This window comes from Dermacentor silvarum, chromosome 9 (genome assembly GCF_013339745.2).
Source record: "Dermacentor silvarum isolate Dsil-2018 chromosome 9, BIME_Dsil_1.4, whole genome shotgun sequence".
Taxonomy (NCBI): Eukaryota; Metazoa; Arthropoda; class Arachnida; order Ixodida; family Ixodidae; genus Dermacentor; species Dermacentor silvarum.
This window is the reverse complement of record NC_051162.1, coordinates 142,333,525-142,352,358: the sequence shown is the minus strand read 5'-3', so window position 1 is coordinate 142,352,358 and position 18,834 is coordinate 142,333,525. Positions and strand designations below refer to the sequence as shown.

At 44.2% G+C, this 18,834-nt stretch overlaps 2 protein-coding genes across 4 annotated transcripts in view; one reads left to right on the top strand and one right to left on the bottom strand.

Moving 5' to 3' along the window:
* LOC119464462 (synaptotagmin-1-like) overlaps positions 1-10,899 on the top strand; it is a 224,640-nt gene extending 213,741 nt beyond the window's left edge. The window contains 1 exon segment of the mRNA XM_049655814.1: positions 41-10,899. Within this exon segment, the coding sequence (XP_049511771.1) occupies positions 41-387 (347 nt within the window). The 3' untranslated portion in view covers positions 388-10,899.
* A 7,539-nt stretch (positions 10,900-18,438) lies between these two features.
* The window catches only part of LOC119465036 (organic cation transporter protein-like), a 192,029-nt gene continuing 191,633 nt past the window's right edge, over positions 18,439-18,834 (bottom strand). For all 3 annotated transcript variants that reach the window (XM_049655622.1, XM_049655623.1, XM_037725867.2), the window contains one exon: positions 18,439-18,655. In XM_049655622.1, the coding sequence (XP_049511579.1) occupies positions 18,565-18,655 (91 nt within the window). In that variant the 3' untranslated portion in view covers positions 18,439-18,564. The remainder of the gene's footprint in view (positions 18,656-18,834) is intronic.

Genomic DNA, 18,834 nt, shown 5'->3' with positions numbered 1-18,834 from the left:
TTCTACAATCACGTGCTTCCGTGCCCTTTTAATTCCACAGATCCCTGCGTTCGCGTGCTCCTGTTCCACAGCGGGAAGCTGCGGAAGAAAAAGAAGACTGCGTCCCAGCACGCCACTCTTTGTCCCGTATACAACGAGTCGCTGACGTTCGACGTGCCGCAGGCCGAGCTTGACAACGTCGTCTTCTTGGTGGTGGTCAGTCACCGGGACCCCGCGCAGACCGTCTCGTCTCCGGACTCGCCCACCACCCCCGTGGCCGGAGCGCCGCAGCAGCATGTTGGCAAGGTGGTGGTCGGAGCATGCGGCCGTGGCAGCGTACTCCACCACTGGAACGCCATGAAGCAGAGTCCGCGCAAGCAGGTCACCCAGTGGCACACGCTCCGGTGAAGGGAAGCAGCTCCGCAAGCAGTGCGGTATAAAAATGGACTCCGGAGTTACTGGTGTGGACATTGGAATAAGAAGGCAGCGTGCACATCGGAATAGTCAGCGTTATTCCGACGCGCAAACACCAAAGTCATCTATGGGCGGTGGTACTCCGCGTCAGTGCTTTGAAGTTTCTAAACCGCGTTCGGAATTGATGCGTTCGAATCGAAGGAGTGTCCATTAGAAAATGACGAGTGCAGGACCACGTTTTGTTACCTGCTGTCACACCTTTTGAGCATGAGATGTCAGGGTGCGCATCTCGGAAGAAAAAAAAATCCCGCAAGATTTCCTGACTCACGAGTACAGCAATTGTGGGCTTGGGGAAAATGAAACTTCTCGTGCAATTGCCAGTTTATGTTTATGGTTTCTCATCAATACCACGCCATGGCGGTAACTTGAGAAAATATTCGTATGTTCATGTTGTTGCTCTAGCGTGTAGCACTGAGAACACATCCGTGCCCTGTGGCTTGCAGTTGACCAGTCACCAACAAAAAGGTTCAGCTGCGCTTGCTTCGAAGGTTTGAATGTCATCGCTGTAAACACAGTAGAGAAACCAGTCACCCGATGCGATAGTCACGTGCGTTGTTTCATTTATGTCTAAGTGACAATGTTTAGGTGGTGCTGCGTTACTTTCCGATACATGTCCGCTCAGACCGGAGAAGTGTATTTTGGACCAGGTTGAATTCAATCAACTGGAAATGTGTTCTCATCGGTCATTTACAATCTTTGGCAGCCTTGAAGTAGATAGATATTTCGGAGCAAGAAAATACACTGATGTATTTTTATAACTTCGAATCAGATAGCTGTGAAGGAAGTGTACGAGTAACAATAGTGGAAAATTAGCGAGAAGACTGCGTCTGTCTGCTCCTTCGCTATGGGCAAAGGAATTCCTGTCGACAAATTTCCACCATCAGACAGTTACAAACATCGCTTTCAGCCTCCGTTCCGAATAGTTCATGTTGTCTTAAATAGAAATAAAATGGTGTTTCATTTACAAAGAATACTTTCGCACATCGCATGACTGGCGACAATTTGAAGCACATTGTGGTAACACCTAATTTATGACAAACTGGTGCCACAACTCGATTTCAGTACGCAAATTTGACCAACTATGTCGCCCTTTGGTTTCAGGTGTATTTTAAACGTTTCTTTTTCGAATGTCATTTCTCTAGCTCGATATTTGCGCAATGTCACTTCAAAAAACGGCAGTAATACAATATTTAGAAGAGAGGCCTCGCTGTTTGATGTTTTATGTTCCCCATGAAAATTGTTTCAAAATTGGCTAGAATTTATTGAGAGTGCGAGCATCTCGTCCAATGCGTATATCATACCTTAGGTTGCCCGTTAATTTTACATGGTTATGAGGTATTCTCCGAGAGTGCTGCAACACATTGTCGGGACAAAATTTTGCGTACAGCCAATTATCTGCGGCACCATGTCTACGTAAATTGTCTTATTAAAGTTGCGGGCACACTGAATTTATGAGTTAGCTTTGGCTCCTTTTATTGACAGCCATTTTCTTGCAGGATGGACCTTCAAAAGAAGCAGTGGTTGCGGAAGGGTCAGGGTAATGCGTTTACTTGGATACTATATATTTTATTCGAATGCAGTGGCACAACTTTCAATTTCTCCTGTAACAGGAACTACAATGTTACTATGTTCTGTCTATTTGTACTGCTATCCAGGAGGCTTAGCAGTTTGGTTTGAGCTCTAACTGTAATAAAAGAAACAGTTTATTACCAAACGTCTTGCTTTTGTGCAGATTGTCAGTTTAAGCACATTGGGGAAGAAACTGTACTGACAAATTGAGGGTTGTGCTTAGGCAGTGCTGCAGTTTTCTCTATCGTCCATGCGCTATTCCATCAACAGCATTAACCCGTTAATCTGTCCTTCACGTCGCTTTCGTATAGTCTTCCTGCTTACTCAAACAGGTCCTACAAGTACCCTGTTGTTTGGTTCTAGAGGTGTGTCGCTTGCACCAGCGAGGGGGAAACGTCCGGTTGCCTGGGCAACGCAACAAAGACACAGTGAGAATTTTAGGACGAGGAATGCTGGCATCTGTCCTTTCATGGCGTTCGTGCTTGCAACTAGTACTCGTTCGCAAAGATAAATTTTCAGCTTGCTGTTTCGCTTTGCAGTTCTTCCTTTAGAATGAGTGTTCGCCCATCAGGTGTTGACAGTAGCCACATCGTCTTTAATGAACGTTATACTTCTCTACGGCGAGCTCCATCTTTCATGAATATGTCATTTTAGGATAATTGTTCTGTCCTTGTAATTGTTCGTTAATGGTACCACAGGGAAACTGCGCGACTATTAGAGGTCAACTGTGTACTGACTTATTTATATCTGCGAGTTGCTGTGTGTTTGGTTGTTTAACTATATAGCGAAATCCTTGAATGAAGCCGCCAATTTTGGCTTAGCTATCGTCAGCTTGACGAATTGCTAATGCTGGCAGTGCGAAATACCATTCTTTAATGTAACAAACGTCATGACAAAAGTATTTGTTGCTACAGTGGCGTATTTAGGTTCCCTTATGTGTTTTTGTTGTAAATGTAGAAACTCTAGCTTCATGGGATCACAATTTCGCTAGAAGAAGCAGTTATTTGTTGTTCCTGCCCAACTAACTGGGCACATAATCTGCAGTGCTCGCAGTTTCTAAGGCAACTGAAGGTTTCGCAACTCAGAAGCCAACAAATTGTAAAGATTTTTCATGTTTTGCTGAGGGATCATATCTTGCCGACCATCATTTCTCTGTGTTTAATGTCCGCCTTCTACATGTAATAGGCGAAACATCAATGGATGACAGACACGAACAGTTCATTCTTACCGTAAATCTTTCGGCAATTACACATGTTCGAAGAAAGATGTATGGCAAGAGTTGGCACATACTGAAAGATTTATCTGATTGCTATCAGTGCTTTTTACAATATCGGGAAAACTTGATCTTTCCTTAGAGAACCTTTATTTTGCTGATCGGTGTGCGTAAGAGCTACAAAACTATAGAGTAATTGTGGGCTGTATGTGCAAGGAGAAATGCTCATTACTGAGCTTGCTGATCTCCAAAGTAACTCGACAGTGTCACCAGCATGCATGATGTAGACATGTGGTTTTAGTTACAAGTTTGTATTCGTCTTAGAATAACTTTCGACATGAATGTGCAATATATCAGCGAAACCAAGAAAAGGCTTTTTATAGTTTTCCGTAACAAATATGCTTAACTGATGAAGTTTTGTTTGTTTAAAACGGGAGTTGTACTTCCATAGCTTTTCCCTCACTTGTTAAACTTTGCACTGTAGACAAATGGGTGTAGAATGATCAAGTGCGTCCTCAATGGTGAGGAACAGCAACTATATGCTGTGAACGCCAGCGAGTAATTCTGAACTTGATGACAGAAACCACGTTTTCTGAAAAACTTCTGTAAACGTTGGGAACCATTATACATTAGATCATAAAAGGCTGTGCTCGTGAATTTGAGGATCACACCTGTAAACGCCATTCCTATATCAATTCTATTTTCGATTAAAATAAACATGGTACCTGGGCTTTTTTCTTTGTTGCTTAAATCGCTGCAAGTGGTATGTTCTGGACACACGCGCTTTTTTTTGCAGAATACGTACCTGACGAGATTCATATAATAATGCTGACTGCAAAAATTATTTGCTTCAGCATCTTTAGAATATTGTTCGGTTCCTCACTAACTAAAGTTTTAACACTTCTAGGCGTTGATGATAAGATAATATTTCTTTCCTAAGTAAGGATGTATATATAGAGCAGTACCACCGTAGAATTGTCTCTTAAATGACATGCCTCTTTAAAATGCTGAATCACTAGAAGATAGGCTAGCCCTTTATTATTGGCTTCGAACATCAAGTTCAAACGTATTACATTCTAGATAAAGTTTCATTCTCCCAATAACATGGTAAACACTTTAGCCATACGTGGCATTCTCTATATAGTTATGTTAGCTAGGTGCTTAGACGGCTACATCAGAAGGTGCTATCTATCCACGAAGTGTTCATGCTGGTTTGGCATTGTAGCGCAAAAGCAGCGCTTATTAAGATGTCTCTCCGTTAACATAGAGCAGACGTTTGCCTAACGCGCGGGGTACGGATACTGAATCTCTGATTAAAAGAAAGAAGAATGACTTTTGAAAAAAATGCGTGTGAGAGAAATGTAAACAAAATTACCGCAGATGCCACGCGCCCATGGCAATCGGTGTTCAGCGGAAGCTTTCATAGAAGGTTTCCCATTTGCGCAAAGCAAATGTTAGTGTTGGACTTGCGTTCAGGCGTATATTTGATTGCGTGCTGCTTCCTGCTTTACTATTTTCTTCATGTCTGTACAATTCCCCCTCTATATAGTCGTGTCTTTCGCGCCTGAATCTCGGCGAAAAGAACACGTTTTGGTGACGTTTTGTCGTCGACGGCGTCTGCTGCTGCTCGAACTGAATGAGGAGCGCTGGGTCTAGCGCCAGCCAAAAGCACACGCTGGACATGCTGCGGCATCTAGCAGCAAGCCAGTTAGTTGGTCGTTTGAGACGGGGCACCGGGGCACAGCGGAACGCAAGGAGACGATGCAAACAGCGCTTCGCTTTTATGAAATAAAGAAATCAGTATTGCTACTCCATAGTGGTAAGTTAAACTTGCGATTATAATTCGCCCTTGCAGAAATTTTCTGCGATAGGCATAATATGTTAACCATACTCAAGCATATACGTGTGCTTTCGTGGCTTTCAGACAACTTTTGTCGTAAGCGATGTCTTTATTTTGTGTCAAGGTACACCCAACTGCAAATACAATACGCGCATTACCCTAACTTTATTTCTTTAGTATTTAGAATACGGTTTGTAGGAGCAATCTCTACCGAATGCCTTTTTGTCTACTTTCATGTGTTCCTTTTTTTCTGAATCAGATTTCAAGTTGTTGGGTGGCTGAACTAATATATTTCAAAGTGAAACTGTTCTATATGAGAGTGGTTATGGGCTGTACTTGCAGGAGAAAACTGAGTACTTACTTTAGGTTGTTATGGTGTTTGTTGAAGACTCCTAGACTGAACCCAATATGAGAGAGGGCGATCGTGGGTCATTTATGAAAGTGATGCTTGGGCTTGGCAACCGAAATACTGGAGACAACGTTTCTCACTTTACATCGTGCTAGTTTGCTTTCATGGTTTGTCGATTTCTCGGCTACGATAGGCACCAAGGTATCGAACGAAAATGTTGGTTTTCCAAGCTTACATGTCGTGTTTTGGTGCAATCATAAAGATTTTGCGATGATACATGCTTACTTATTTAAGACTAACTTGCGCATTGAAGAAGATGATTAGTTGATTTTAAATGCCTATAGGTCATTAGCTTTCTTCACAAAGTATTCGCATGGGGTAGTGGTACACGACACCTGTGGGTAGCAAAATGTGAGCTTAAATATTCACTCCACAAAAAAAAGCTCACACTTTGATCACTCGTTGCACACCCGATGCTTGTACGCAGGTAGTCACGGAACACTGCACCATTATTTCATTCTAGATGTGGCCGTTATGACGCACAATCCTGCTGTTCGGAGGATTGCGAAATTGCTTCCCTCTATACTAAACGTATGACAATAATAACGACGAACACGCAACATGGATTTCAGTTTGGCGAGCTACAAGAGCCTTTGAGTTTTCTAGAGTACGAAGACTTCTATACCCAGATTGGTGTGGTGTGACAAAGAACCTCATGAAAGTCACTTCTATACCAGAACAAGCTGTCCACCTGTGCTTTCATTCGAAAGCAAATTGTTATTGCTGTTTCACGGGGTACAAACTCACGAGTATTTTATACTGCAAAGAAATTGTAGTGGTCTGAATCTGCAATTTGAAATGGCAGAAACACTGTATGCAGCAGCGCCTGCTTACGGTACCTTACCAGGCACAGGTGCTGTAGTGCTGCAATTCTCTACCAAAATGTACTGCCCGTTGCGGTGGACCTTTGCAGGTAGACCGGAATAATTTGTTAAGCAAGCAGCGCAAGCAAACAGATAAAATTGCACATTCTCTTCTTGTATTAAGTTTGGACTTCCATGTGTCAATTAAAAAAAGTGTGTTTACTGTGTTGTTGCAAAAAAAGGGTACGTTGCTGCATAATATGTCATAGGTCTCCGTGACAGTGGCTTCTATTATCTCTCTTGTAGGCCTACTTGCGCTCCTGCCCACGCCATGCATTTCAAAGAGAGTGATTGTGAACCCAAGTTACGGTTGCTGCGGTAATGTTGGCACGAATGAAGTAGGCTCTAAACATAAATAATAGAAGCTGCTGAAATATAGCCCTATGACACATTATGACTCAAGTACGTAGGTTTCTTGATCAACAAAATAGCTACAATTTTGTAATGTACAAGGTGCAAGCTATATCACGTGAGCAAGAGAAAGGTGTGAATTTTTCTGTGTTTCCTTATTCTGTTTGTATTATTACACATTGTCCTTGTCTAGTTTTTGATACTTCTATTGCGATTATTTTGAATAGTGACCTGATAAAAAAACATTAGAAATGAGCGCTTGCCATAGTGTCTTTGGTGTTCCGTCTTTTACTGATGCTGTTAATCTGTTACTGTTTGTTTTAGTGGTCGCTGCCTTATCTAAACTGTTCCTACATTAAGAATCTGTTTCCGCCCTGATAAGCAACATTACATAAATTTCACTAAACAGTTGTGTAGGGAGTATGTTCGCTGATAGGAGACAAACATAAATCTCTCAGGTCAATATACCATGCCACGATCAGCATGTCATGGCGTATAGGGCGAGAATCCTTATGTACGTACCACACGGAGCATGTGACGTTGGAGACTAGAGCAATTCCTGTTTCTTTTGCTATAATCAGCACTGCGTACAAATAATACAGTGAGACTGTTTTAGGTGCACGTAACTATTCTATCTCCGTAGAATATATAATACAGAAGCAAATACTAGGCCCTTAGCTACAGGTTGTTGGCATGTGGCTTCTAAAAAGATGAGACAAGTGGTTGCTGTGAGCAGGCGCCCAGGTTTAATGATCACTGTGATAAGAGCAAAAAGATAAGCGATGCCCTGCGGCAACGGGAAAGTGAGAATGTTAGTTTTGTATGGCGAGTGAAGAAGGTCCATTTACTTGCGAACGGCGAGTATTGGCAGTGTGATGTTCGGTAGTAATGTAGAGCGAACGTACGAGCTCTTTAGCTCAGCCCGTGATAGCCACTTCCTTGCGCCCGTGCGTTTTCGTGTAATCTGTTTAATTATGCTTTCGAAACCTTAATTTTCTTTGAAGGGAACGTTCAAATTTTGCCCACAATCAATTACTCCAAGAACATCTCTCATTTCCAGGGTGGAATGCCAAAGCGTTTGACGTCTGCAAAGTTCTGGAACGTTATCCAGTATGCCCAATGTTATCTACTATGTGCATGCCTTCACTCTAAATGTGTTCACAAGGCAGAGTCCCGTCCTTCGTCTTTATATAGTCGCTCTTACCAGGAATCTGTGATCTGTGTTCTCGTTTGCATCGTGTACAATTCTCCAATGTATGCTTTGGGGACCTTGTTGAAAGAAGGTCTTCCCTTAAGCGTTCTGCACTAGTGTTTCCTTAAAACCTATGTGACGACATGCCTTCACACATTTGATTGTACAAGAAGTTTACCATAAAGCCGAGGTTACCACATATTATCCACACTGCTTTCAAATGTAAAAAAATGTCTACTGTGGAAACTAAATATTTAGTGTCTGTGACTGCCGAGGTGGCGATTAATCATAGCATCTATTTCCGCTTACAGGACCCCGAGATGGGGGGGTGTGCCTTAGGAGTTAGTTGATGAAGGCTAGCTTCTGTCATTCCGTCGAAAAAGAAAAAAACGTGTAGCGTGAACTGGTGCTATCGTTTTGAAAGCTGCTGAACGCGTATTGACTGGAGAAGCTCTGGCGTGGAACAGCATCATCTTATTACCCAGTGAGCGTCACCATAGCGCATTTATTCTGAAATGCTGAATGTATCTATATGCTACGCTGTTCTGATACCTCAAGATTTTCATCAAGCGCGGAAAACGGCAAGCATAACCTTAAAATGTTTTCGACAGATGGAGCAAGTTCCCTCTCCGTTGCGGATTTGTTCAGCAAACCAAATGCTCTCTAATCGCTCACGGTACAAATTATCATATAACTAAAATAGCGTGTCAATACTTCTTGTAGAAACGTGCTCTATGTAGCCAGACATAAAGAGTAACACGTTGTTCTAATTACCACCATAGGTAACTCTGTTTTTTTACACTTTCAGGGTTAAGTTTATGATAAAAATTTCTAAATGAGTTCGTCATCTTCCTGTAGAGTGTAAAATCGCAGATTTTTATTTATTCTCGTTTGGCCTTCTAAGAACCCGACGCAACCTATTGATATTGGTATTTGCATTTTTTAAATTTTATCCATGGTTTTCTCTATCGAAATGTTATACAAAGCAGGCAGAAATGTAGCTTTGATCACCGGCCATCAAACCGGCGCCGTGGCTAGAAGGCATATCGTCACATGTCCCTCTTACGCTGTCCTAGTTTCACCTATATACAAGTGTAAATATTATCAGTGTCAGCCCGATACGTGTATGCCGGCGTTTCCCCGAAATGTCGCTGCAAATTGAATTTGTGGTTGGTATGGCAGCCCCTCCAGAGTACTGTGTGTTAAATGTCCGTCGGCGCCATTGACATTCAAATGTACCAAGTGTTGCCCGTTGAGAAAATCTCTTTTCGGGACCCTCGTCCCGAAATATACTGCACCCCATACACTGATATATTTGCGTTTTTCTCATATCCTGTGCAACATGTTAAGATGCAGATTCCTTAGCAGTGTAATAGTTGTAAGTGTATTTCTTAACACTATATTGCGATTCTAGCTGTGTATCACTGTTCACCTTCAGCCCTGTTCCAACATTTCTACTCTCAACACCCTCTCTAGAGCTACGGTGAAAGCAGCAGCGAAAAATATTTTGCTCGCGAGCGTGGCACATGCTCTTCGCTGCATTGACGCATGTAATGAGATCCTGATCACGTGCTAAGTTTGCCCAGCTCGTGCTATTTTCGTACACATGGAGTCTTGGATTTGATGCAAAAAGATCTTAAGAAGGCGTTTTTCGGGCCGTTCTCCAAGCGCACTTATTGCAGTTTCGGTAAGCGAAAGTACATCAAAGTTCGATGCGCAATATCTTTACACTTCGATGTGCGACGGCCGCGAAGAGGAATGTGTCATATCTCAGAGAAAAAAGTATTAGTCGTCGATTCTTTATTCTACGTTCGGCACTTTTCCCAGTGCTACAGTGGTGCACGTTTTTCCCGTTTTACCATTTTACCAGAAGCATATTTTTTGCAACATTTTCTAGGACCGTAGATACCTGGCATAATCTCTTACTCTGAAAGCACAGCAAACATTAGCGACAGCGCGTTTAGTCCCCTCTCTACAAAACAATCTTGTTCTTTGCCTTTCGCTGACGTAATTGTGTGCAGTTGGCTGGAAAATAAGCACACCAAAAAAATTGGAGTTTACGGCAGCGGCCTGTTTTTCCAAAGAACAGCTTCCAGGACCTCTGACTCTCAAATTTGCACGCCATATACCGTTATTGAATAGATTTCGAGACTGAGCAGAACCAAGCAATTGACAAGGTAATGTCACTTGATAATAAAACTTAAAATAAAGGGCGAAACCTATGTCATAGAAGAAAAATTGGGGAATCATATCGTTCAGAACGCTTGTAGCTCCATCTGCAACAAGAATGTGTTACCCTACAATTAGCAGTTTTTCTCCCTATTCAATTTATTCGTTAGGTTGTAAGGGTCTACTAATATACATTCTTATGTGACTTCGTGATTTGGAACTCATGGGTGAACAATTTCATGTCGGAACCCTTGCATCCCAGCACAGTAATGATGTAAAATTTTAAATGAACGCGTAGAATCCTTCACAGCACTTTCAATTTGGTGGGAAATCGCTATTTTTGCAGACATTTCATTTTATTCGCAAGGAAAGTGTGACAGAATGACGACAGTTTTCGTGATTACGCTTTTTCGTTCTGATCCTGAATATGTAGTGTTTTTCAGCTGTCTGCTTTCCGCTTCGCCAAGGATTAACTACTTGTTTTATTAAAAGTAAAGAAAAACTTTAATTCTCTTTCCAGCGACAGTTTTACCGTATGGCGAGCCCCCAGTCTGTGTGTTTATTTTCCTGCCCACAGTTCACGAAAAGATCTCACCGTATTATTTCTATAGTTATCATCACCTGTAATCAAACAAACAGCATCACTGGCGATGCAAGTGGGACCTGGACCTTTCTTCTTTCCTGGCGCTTCTTTCAGGATAAGCAGAAGTGAGAAGACTGTGGGAATATATGAATATATATTATATATACATATATATATTAGCTCCTATTTATTGATCTCGGCGTCGATTTATTTTGGGACGTACAATGTAATAAAGAGATGTTCATCAAAGTTCCAAACGATTTTGTGTCATTCTTGTTTATTCGAAAACACGGATTTTGCATGTGTCTCTGTTAGCAGCTCTTTCTTTTCCCAATTTATTTACAGCTATGTCGCAATTTTAGGATGTGGCTTCTGGTTTTTTTACAAAGTATTTCCATGCACTGTGAATGCCATCACATTTATTCACGACTTCTTTTGCTTAAAAATTGGCATATATAGCCACACCTGAGCTCAGATCCTGTGTTGAGCTTTTACTGTGTCAAGCCGGCGTGAACACGAGACGCCGTTTGCATGAGTCGGTGAGTCCATTGCACTCGGAGCAGTGCGCGTAGAGTGGCTCTATTTTGTACACGATGCCGCAGCGATGAAGCAAAAATTGTGGGAAGAGCCAGGTCACCAGTGTTCATATGTGATGGAGCTGAACGCGAGCGTCTAATTTGTGCTACTCGCGCTGGCGTTCCAGAATGCCGGGAGATATAGCCGTGAAATTTAGCAGTATTCCTTCTTAGTTCGTGCGCAAAATGTCACAAGAAGATTATCAAAGGTTCCTAAGGGAAGAAATTTCGATAGTTGTCATATCACAGTAACATACTATTGTCATTGTTTTGCTGCTCCAATGCCCAAGTGTGCAATCTGCAGAAGAAGAAAAAAAACTCACTAGGCACCTAGAAGGACTTGGGACTAGGACATATATACTTCATAGCTGTCAACTTGTAGAACGAATCACATAGGCCGATTATAATGGTTGCAGAGAAACAAAAATAACGAGCTGTTGGCATCAGCCACCACCTCGTTTCAAAGGTGACGCCCATAAATACCATCCATCAAAATTCAAGTGAATAGACATCGCTTGCATAAGATTCCTAATAGCGCTAGGAGCCATCAAATGCTTAGTTACTCTGTATTTCATGTGTCTGGGTTTCTCCCCTTTAGACGACGTCTTTTCATTTTCAGAAATACTGCACACATTTTATACTAGGTACACGTTAGAACAATAATTTCACTGCCATGCAGCCAATTCTCTCTCTGCTTTGCGACGCTTTACTCGCTAAAACTAGAACGAAACGCCACCTAGGGCAATGCTTCAATCCGTGAGAACGAATACATGAGTACCAATGAAAATTTGAAGAACACAGCGAAACGGCGTTTCTCCCAACCGGTACATTGTTTTTCGCCTAAAGCCACAAGCTCGTTTCTTACGCTAGAGAACTGCAGTATTACAAAGAGTTTCATTGGGCACTATGCGAGTGCAGCTACCATAGCGCGCAATAATTCATGTACCCGTGCAAGAATGTTTCCTTTCTAAACTCTCTCTATCACGCCGCGGAGGCGCGAAGGGTGGATACAGTTTTAAGAACAAAAAGAAGCTCTGTGAAGGAAGGGTGGAAGCAGGCACCGTACGTCTATACTGAACGTCACAGGCACAGCGACTGCTCCGGACTGATTGTACAGGTGCGTACATAAAGGTGGAATGGGAGGGCAGGTGCGTGTGAGGAATTGAGTAAGTGCAGTTACCTTCAGTATGTAGCGTAGATCTAAACTTAGTGGCTTTGTGCGGCCAATAAGGCGGCAGTTTTGTGTTGTCTTTTTTCTTGACGCTTGGATCAACTTTTCACTTTGCCGCCATCGCCACAATTGCAGTAGTGGATTTTTTTTTCAGTGTTTAGCATAGGTCGGCAAAACTCACTCACTCTATCACAATTTTTTTTTCTTTGATGCTCACTTGGACTAAGGCTCAGCGAAGTTCTACTCAGCCCGGCTCACTCAGGCTATGACTCCCCAGACTTCTGAGCCGGACTCACTGAGTCTCAATGAGTGGGCTCATGAGTTACAGTGGTGCCCTATGGGTCCCGCGCTATCAATTTTATGTCTCCCATGAGTTCTTCTGAACATAGCTTACACATCGTGGTCATGAGTTCGCGATCTGCTCGCATGTAACTCATAGTGCTGAAAATTAGCTAGTGAAAGGCTTCAGTAGGCCGTCGTTCTCGCTTTGACATTGCCGCCGAGGGTACAGTGGCTAGAATTGGGAAGTGTGACGAGCGGCACGCAGCGCCTACGGGGCGCATTGAAGCCGCCGGTAGGGAACCGCTAGGGGGCGCGTGCTGTCGTTGACACGCCACCCGACGCGAGTCGCGCCGGCTCTGCTGCTTTAGTGACACCGCCCGCCCTGACCTGTGGAAAGTTACGTTCGTTTCTTTTTGTGCTGCAGCAAGTCTATATGTGACTAACGGTGCGAAAACATTGTTTCGTGTCTGCATGCTACTATCGTACTGCTGCCCAATTTCGCTCACCGTGAACTGTCTTAGTTTCTACGATTTGGTCAAAGCTCCCAGCAGTGGCAGCTGTGAAGGGGGCGATCTGACACTTCTCCGCAGCATTGAGGATGCAGACCGTGAACTGGACGCACTGTTGGATAGTGGGAAGGTTCAAGAAGCTTCCCACATGATAAAGATGTCCACAATGCTTTATTTACGCAGTGCATAACGCAGAGAGAGAGAGAGAAACAACTTTATTGAAATTAAGACCGTGCTTGCTCACTGTGGGTGGAGCCCCTCTTCCAGGGCCCCACTGGCTATTGCGGCGCGCCGGGCTTGGTCGAGGGTCGCCAATTGGCTTCCCAAGTCCAGTACGGAGAGTCGCGCCTCCCACGACCAATTGCTAAGTGTATCGTCAAGTAGCGGCGAGACGGCGTCTGCCGGACGCTGCGGGCATTGGTAAGTGATGTGTTCTAGCGTCGGGGTGGAGTAGCACCATGCACATCTGTTGCTGTGTTTGTTAGGAAATATTTTCTGCAGTCTATGTAAATGTGGGTAGGTGTTTGTCTGTATTCGGCGCCAGTCCCTCGCCTGTCGCCTGTTTAGCTTGGGGTGAGGTGGAGCTTTGGTTCGTCTTCCTAGTCGTTGTGCCTCAAGTATGTCTCTCGGTGTGCTGCCGGGTGTCGGAGAGGCGTCCGTTCGAGCCGTATGTATCGCGGCTCGGCCTGTTATACCTCGAGCCAGACGATCCGCCCGATCGTTGCCTTCCACTCCGGTGTGCGCGGGACACCAGGTTATCCCGTGGTCCATTTGGAGGCTTGGTCCTAGTATGTGAAGGACCCCGGCAGCTAGAACTCCCCGAAGGAAGAGCCGGCAGGCGTCTTGCGAGTCTGTGAGTATATACGCCGACTGGCTCTTGGCCTCAGCCTCTCGGGTGGCTAGGGCTATGGCCGCGGATTCCGCCGTGGCACTTGAAGTCGTGCGTGCGGATGCTGCTACGATCGGACTCCCCCGGTTTGTCGCGACAGCCACATAAGTAGGAGTCGCTGTCTCACCTCTGGGGTATAAGCCCGCGTCAGTAAAGTATGTGTCTGCATCCTCCTGCCTTTTGCGCAGGATGGCTGCTCGGGCTTATCGCCGTTCCACGTGGAAGTGAGCGATCATGTGACGTGGGATGGGGTTCACGTGTATCGTGTATAGCGCAGAAGCACACTGACGGTGAAAGCAACAGACGGAACACAGCGCTAACAACCGAGTGTTTATTGGACGAGAGCATATATATATATATATATATATATATCGCCACACACAAGGAATGTACAAGGAAGAAACACAAACAAATCAACCTAGCAAGTTCAACTGACTCAGGCGCCTAACGCGACAAACACTCAGTTCTTAGCGCTGTGTCCCGCCTGTTTCTTTCGCCGTCCCTGTGCTTCTGCGCTACTATGTAAATAATGTCATACCAACTAGCCCACCAGTCTGTCGTTTTGAATCCGCAATGCTACCCGACTATGATTACCCTGAAAAGATGAGCGACTCGCGGCTAGTCTTCTGCATGACAGGGTAAATACCCTAGTAGTCTGTGTGCAAGAAATGTTTTGACGAGCTCCTTGTTGCCACCGGCAAAGCCATCGAACAGGTGGCGATGTTCACAATGTTCTGCGTCAATGGGGGCCTCATTCACCCTTCGGAGAAGCTCTTGTCATTTGTGTAGACGCCCTTGAAACCACTGTTTTCGATGTGGTTCAGTTACAACGAGCTGCACAGTGACAGCTTGAAAGAGCTTGTCTACCGTGTGCACGAAAACGACGTCATATTGGGCTGTGCATCGCATGGCCCCAGCCTTACCAACCAAGTTACAAAATTATTTTTGGTCATCCGTTTTCCCTTCTGCACGAAGGCACTCAACAAAGAGAGAGTCTTCCCGTAAAAAGAAGAAGCACCTGAAGCTCAGTCGCGTCACTTAGCAGAGAATAACAAGGCTCACAACGTTCTGTTTGAACTGTTTGTGAACAATTTAAAACATTTTTTTTTCTCGTGAGAAAAAAAGCACCAGCTCAGGTGCGTCGCGTAGCAAAAAAATAACCGATGACGGAGAATGGTTTGTTCTCAATGGATTGTGAGCCACTCTTCGAAAATTAGTTGTTTGAGTAAACAGTGCGTCACAAAATAAAATGTTTGCTTCGGAGTTACCACTGGGAATTTGCTTGCTTTGCGTTCGATAAGGTGTCAGCCGCAGTAAATAGTCTAAAGCAAGCTACATTCTACCATCGACGCGCGCTCAATCGTATTGTTACCTTGGCGCCTTTCAATTACGAAAGGGCTAGCATAGCCACTCTATCGCCATTTGCCGCCATGCACGAGCGAGAATACATATTACGAAGCTTTCTTTTTTTTTGTTATTGCATATTCGGCTGCACGCGCGGACGATCGCATTCCACGCAGCGCCCTTGCAGTGCGGCTGCTAGCCGCCATCGCGGATGACGTGTAAACGTGTGTCAGCGCCACCTGGCGGTTTCCTCCCAAAGGGGCACTCGCGATCCGGCGCGTTCAACACACTTTCCTATTCTAGCCACTGTACCGAAGGTCAAAATGCAGAGAAAGAGCAGGGGAATTGAAGCAAAGCCGCAAGCGAGAGGAAGCGGTCTATTGTGTAAAATTGCAGGCAGCCTTGTCTGCTTCAAAGTTGACGACCGCATCGTGTATAGATTATGAGCATATTTTGCCATGTTCAAAAAGTATTGTATAGCCCGATAACAATTGGCAGTGTCATTGCAAAAATAAGTGTATTGTGGAAAAACTTATAGATCGTAAGTTTAAGCCAACTGAAGAAAGTGTCGTGCGTATGAAAAAGATTCCTACCAGACTTGAAATTGTGAAGAAAAGCTTTATTGTTAAATTACACGATAGGAACAAACTGGAGCTGAAAAACACATTTTAGTAACCGTTACAGTCAACTAGAATTTTGTAATTGCAAAAGAACACTACTAGTAAAATAAATACCATAGTAAGTTGACATAGATGCAGTTGTAGTTCTTGAGCGCATATTTATGCACCTATCACGGATAGACCTATGAACTGCAGACAGTCATTAAAAATACATAAATAAAAACAGGGAGGAAGCAATTACAACGAATAGAAGGGCTTAACATAACTTCTAGCAGTGTTTGCATTGAATTTTAACACTGGTTAGTCTAGATAATCACCTTGTGTTTCTCTGTATGCGGATGTCAGTAGGAAATTACATATTGCCGTATTTACGTACAGTATCACTTGAAATGGGTAAGATACATCACTTTTGACTGTAAATTTTTTTCGGAGACAAAATTTAGCTATAATAGTTGCTTACATCCCCTAGAGTGTTGGAGTACACAAGCTTCGCAGCGCATGGTCATTTCCAGGGTCTAAGGCTCCTAGCGCCACAACGATTATTGCCTCCATGGCGGCCTTTCCGCACCTCTGTAAACGTACTGGTGGACTGGGCTTCACTTCATTTTTACTTGACAGGCATCATTCATAGTGGTGAGCGCATCTTCAGTTTGACAAGTTGCATGCAGGGCTATGACCTCTTCATGATTCGCAAGGATCATGTCCTGCCTTGGTAGTGTCTGGCCAAGTGCTAAATTTCATGTATCTTTGTCCGTGTCTCATGGCATGCGCTTTCTCTCCACTTTACAATGGCGTTTGGCGGTCCGTGAGCGTCTGTGTTTCAGGTACGCACTGACACGTGAAAGGGGGTAATGTTGCATTCTGGTACTAACATTTGCACTCCCACAGCGAGGGTCTGAGCAATGCTGCGTTTTCAAGTGTTTGAAGAGGGATGTTAGTAATAAAACGAAAAAAAGATTATTGAGGACCTATTGAAGATAATATCTAAGTAAGTGGTCAGCATCCGAACTATACGCTGAACTATTTCTGGAACTTTGCGGATCAACCGAAAAGGATTGATCGAACCTGCAATACTATAAAAATGTCATGATTGCGCTTTAATTGGTGGCTTGATGATTACTTATAACTGCATTATGAAGTGATATAATGTTCTTGGACCAACGTAGGCAATTATTTCTAGTGGTGCCATCGAATATCAGTTGTTTAGAAGCTTTTCGTTGGTTGTCTTTTAGGTGTTTCAAAAACGCAGAAATTTCTACTGCTCTGCTTGTGTTTTTGTTTCTCGCAACTGTGGAAAGCACGCAACACCTCTTTCTACACGTGGCGGGAGGGGGAAAATGGCTAGTCTGAAGATCAGACTCGAGAAAGCATGCTATAGTCGTAAATACCCTGCGACGAACAACGTGACGCGCATGCACCAAACTGAGAGACCTTCGCAAGCGAGCTCCGTCGCCTCTCAGCCTCCCGTGAAGTTACGCGGTCAGACGGCCCTGCATAAAGGGAGATTGTCGAGCGCATGCGTATTCGACCAGATGCTAAAAAGGCCTCGGGATCCCATACAAAGCTATTCCCTTTATAAAAATGTATTCATCAGGGTCATTAATTGCGTTATTAAGGTGACAGAATGCAAAATGAGAGAGCCAACACAATAACAACTAAAATTCATATGCATTTGACAGAGGTTTATGGCAAATTCACTGCGTAGCACATAAAACTATTCAAGCTTACCTGCAAGCCCTCCACTGACTTTCTTGAGGCTTGGTTCTAGTAAGTGAAGGACCCCGGCAGGTAGAACTCCCCGAAGGAAGAGCCGGCAGGCGTCTTGCGAGTCTGTGAGTATATAAGCCGACTGGCTCTTGGCCTCAGCCTCTCGGATGGCTAGGGCTATGGCCGCGGATTCCGCCGTGGCCCTTGAAGTCGTGCGTGCGGATGCTGCTACGATCGGACTCCCCCGGTTTGTCGCGACAGCCACATAAGTAGGAGTCGCTGTCTCACCTCTGGGGTATAAGCCCGCGTCAGTAAAGTATGTGTCTGCATCCTCCTGCCTTTTGCGCAGGATGGCTGCTCGGGCTTATCGCCGTTCCACGTGGAAGTGAGGGTTCATGTGACGTGGGATGGGGTTCACGTGTATAGCGCAGAAGCACACTAACGGTGAAAGCAACAGACGGAACACAGCGCTAACAACTGAGTGTTTATTGGACGAGAGCATATATATATATATATATATATATATATCGCCACACACAAGGAATGTACAAGGAAGAAACACAAACAAATCAACCTAGCAAGTTCAACTGACTCAGGCGCCTAACGCGACAAACACTCAGTTCTTAGCGCTGTGTCCCGTCTGTTTCTTTCGCCGTCCCTGTGCTTCTGCGCTACTGCAATATAATCAGCATGTTTTGCATTGCTACTGAAGACCTGCCCTTCATGTAGCACAGTTGACAAATCACGGAACACCGCCAAGAGATCTCCGACCAAAGATTGGTCAATGCACGCAGATTCTTCTTTAATCAACCAGGAAAGTCTGCGTTATGTGGGATGCTGCTGACTTGAGTTGCCTAGTAGCTCGGGCGTCGGCTCCACCGCGAACCAATCGGCGCAGCGATCCTTCCTTAATATCCTGAAAGAAATGTTCGAAGCAGTATGGGCTAGCTCTTCTATTTACCAAGAACAACGAATGATGTTCACCGAACGACCTAAAGGTAGATCGTTAGAGTTGAGTTGGTTCAGCCAAAAATCAAAAAGGCATTGCTTTTATTTTTCTTACTCCATGAAACTCCATCAATTATATATATAATG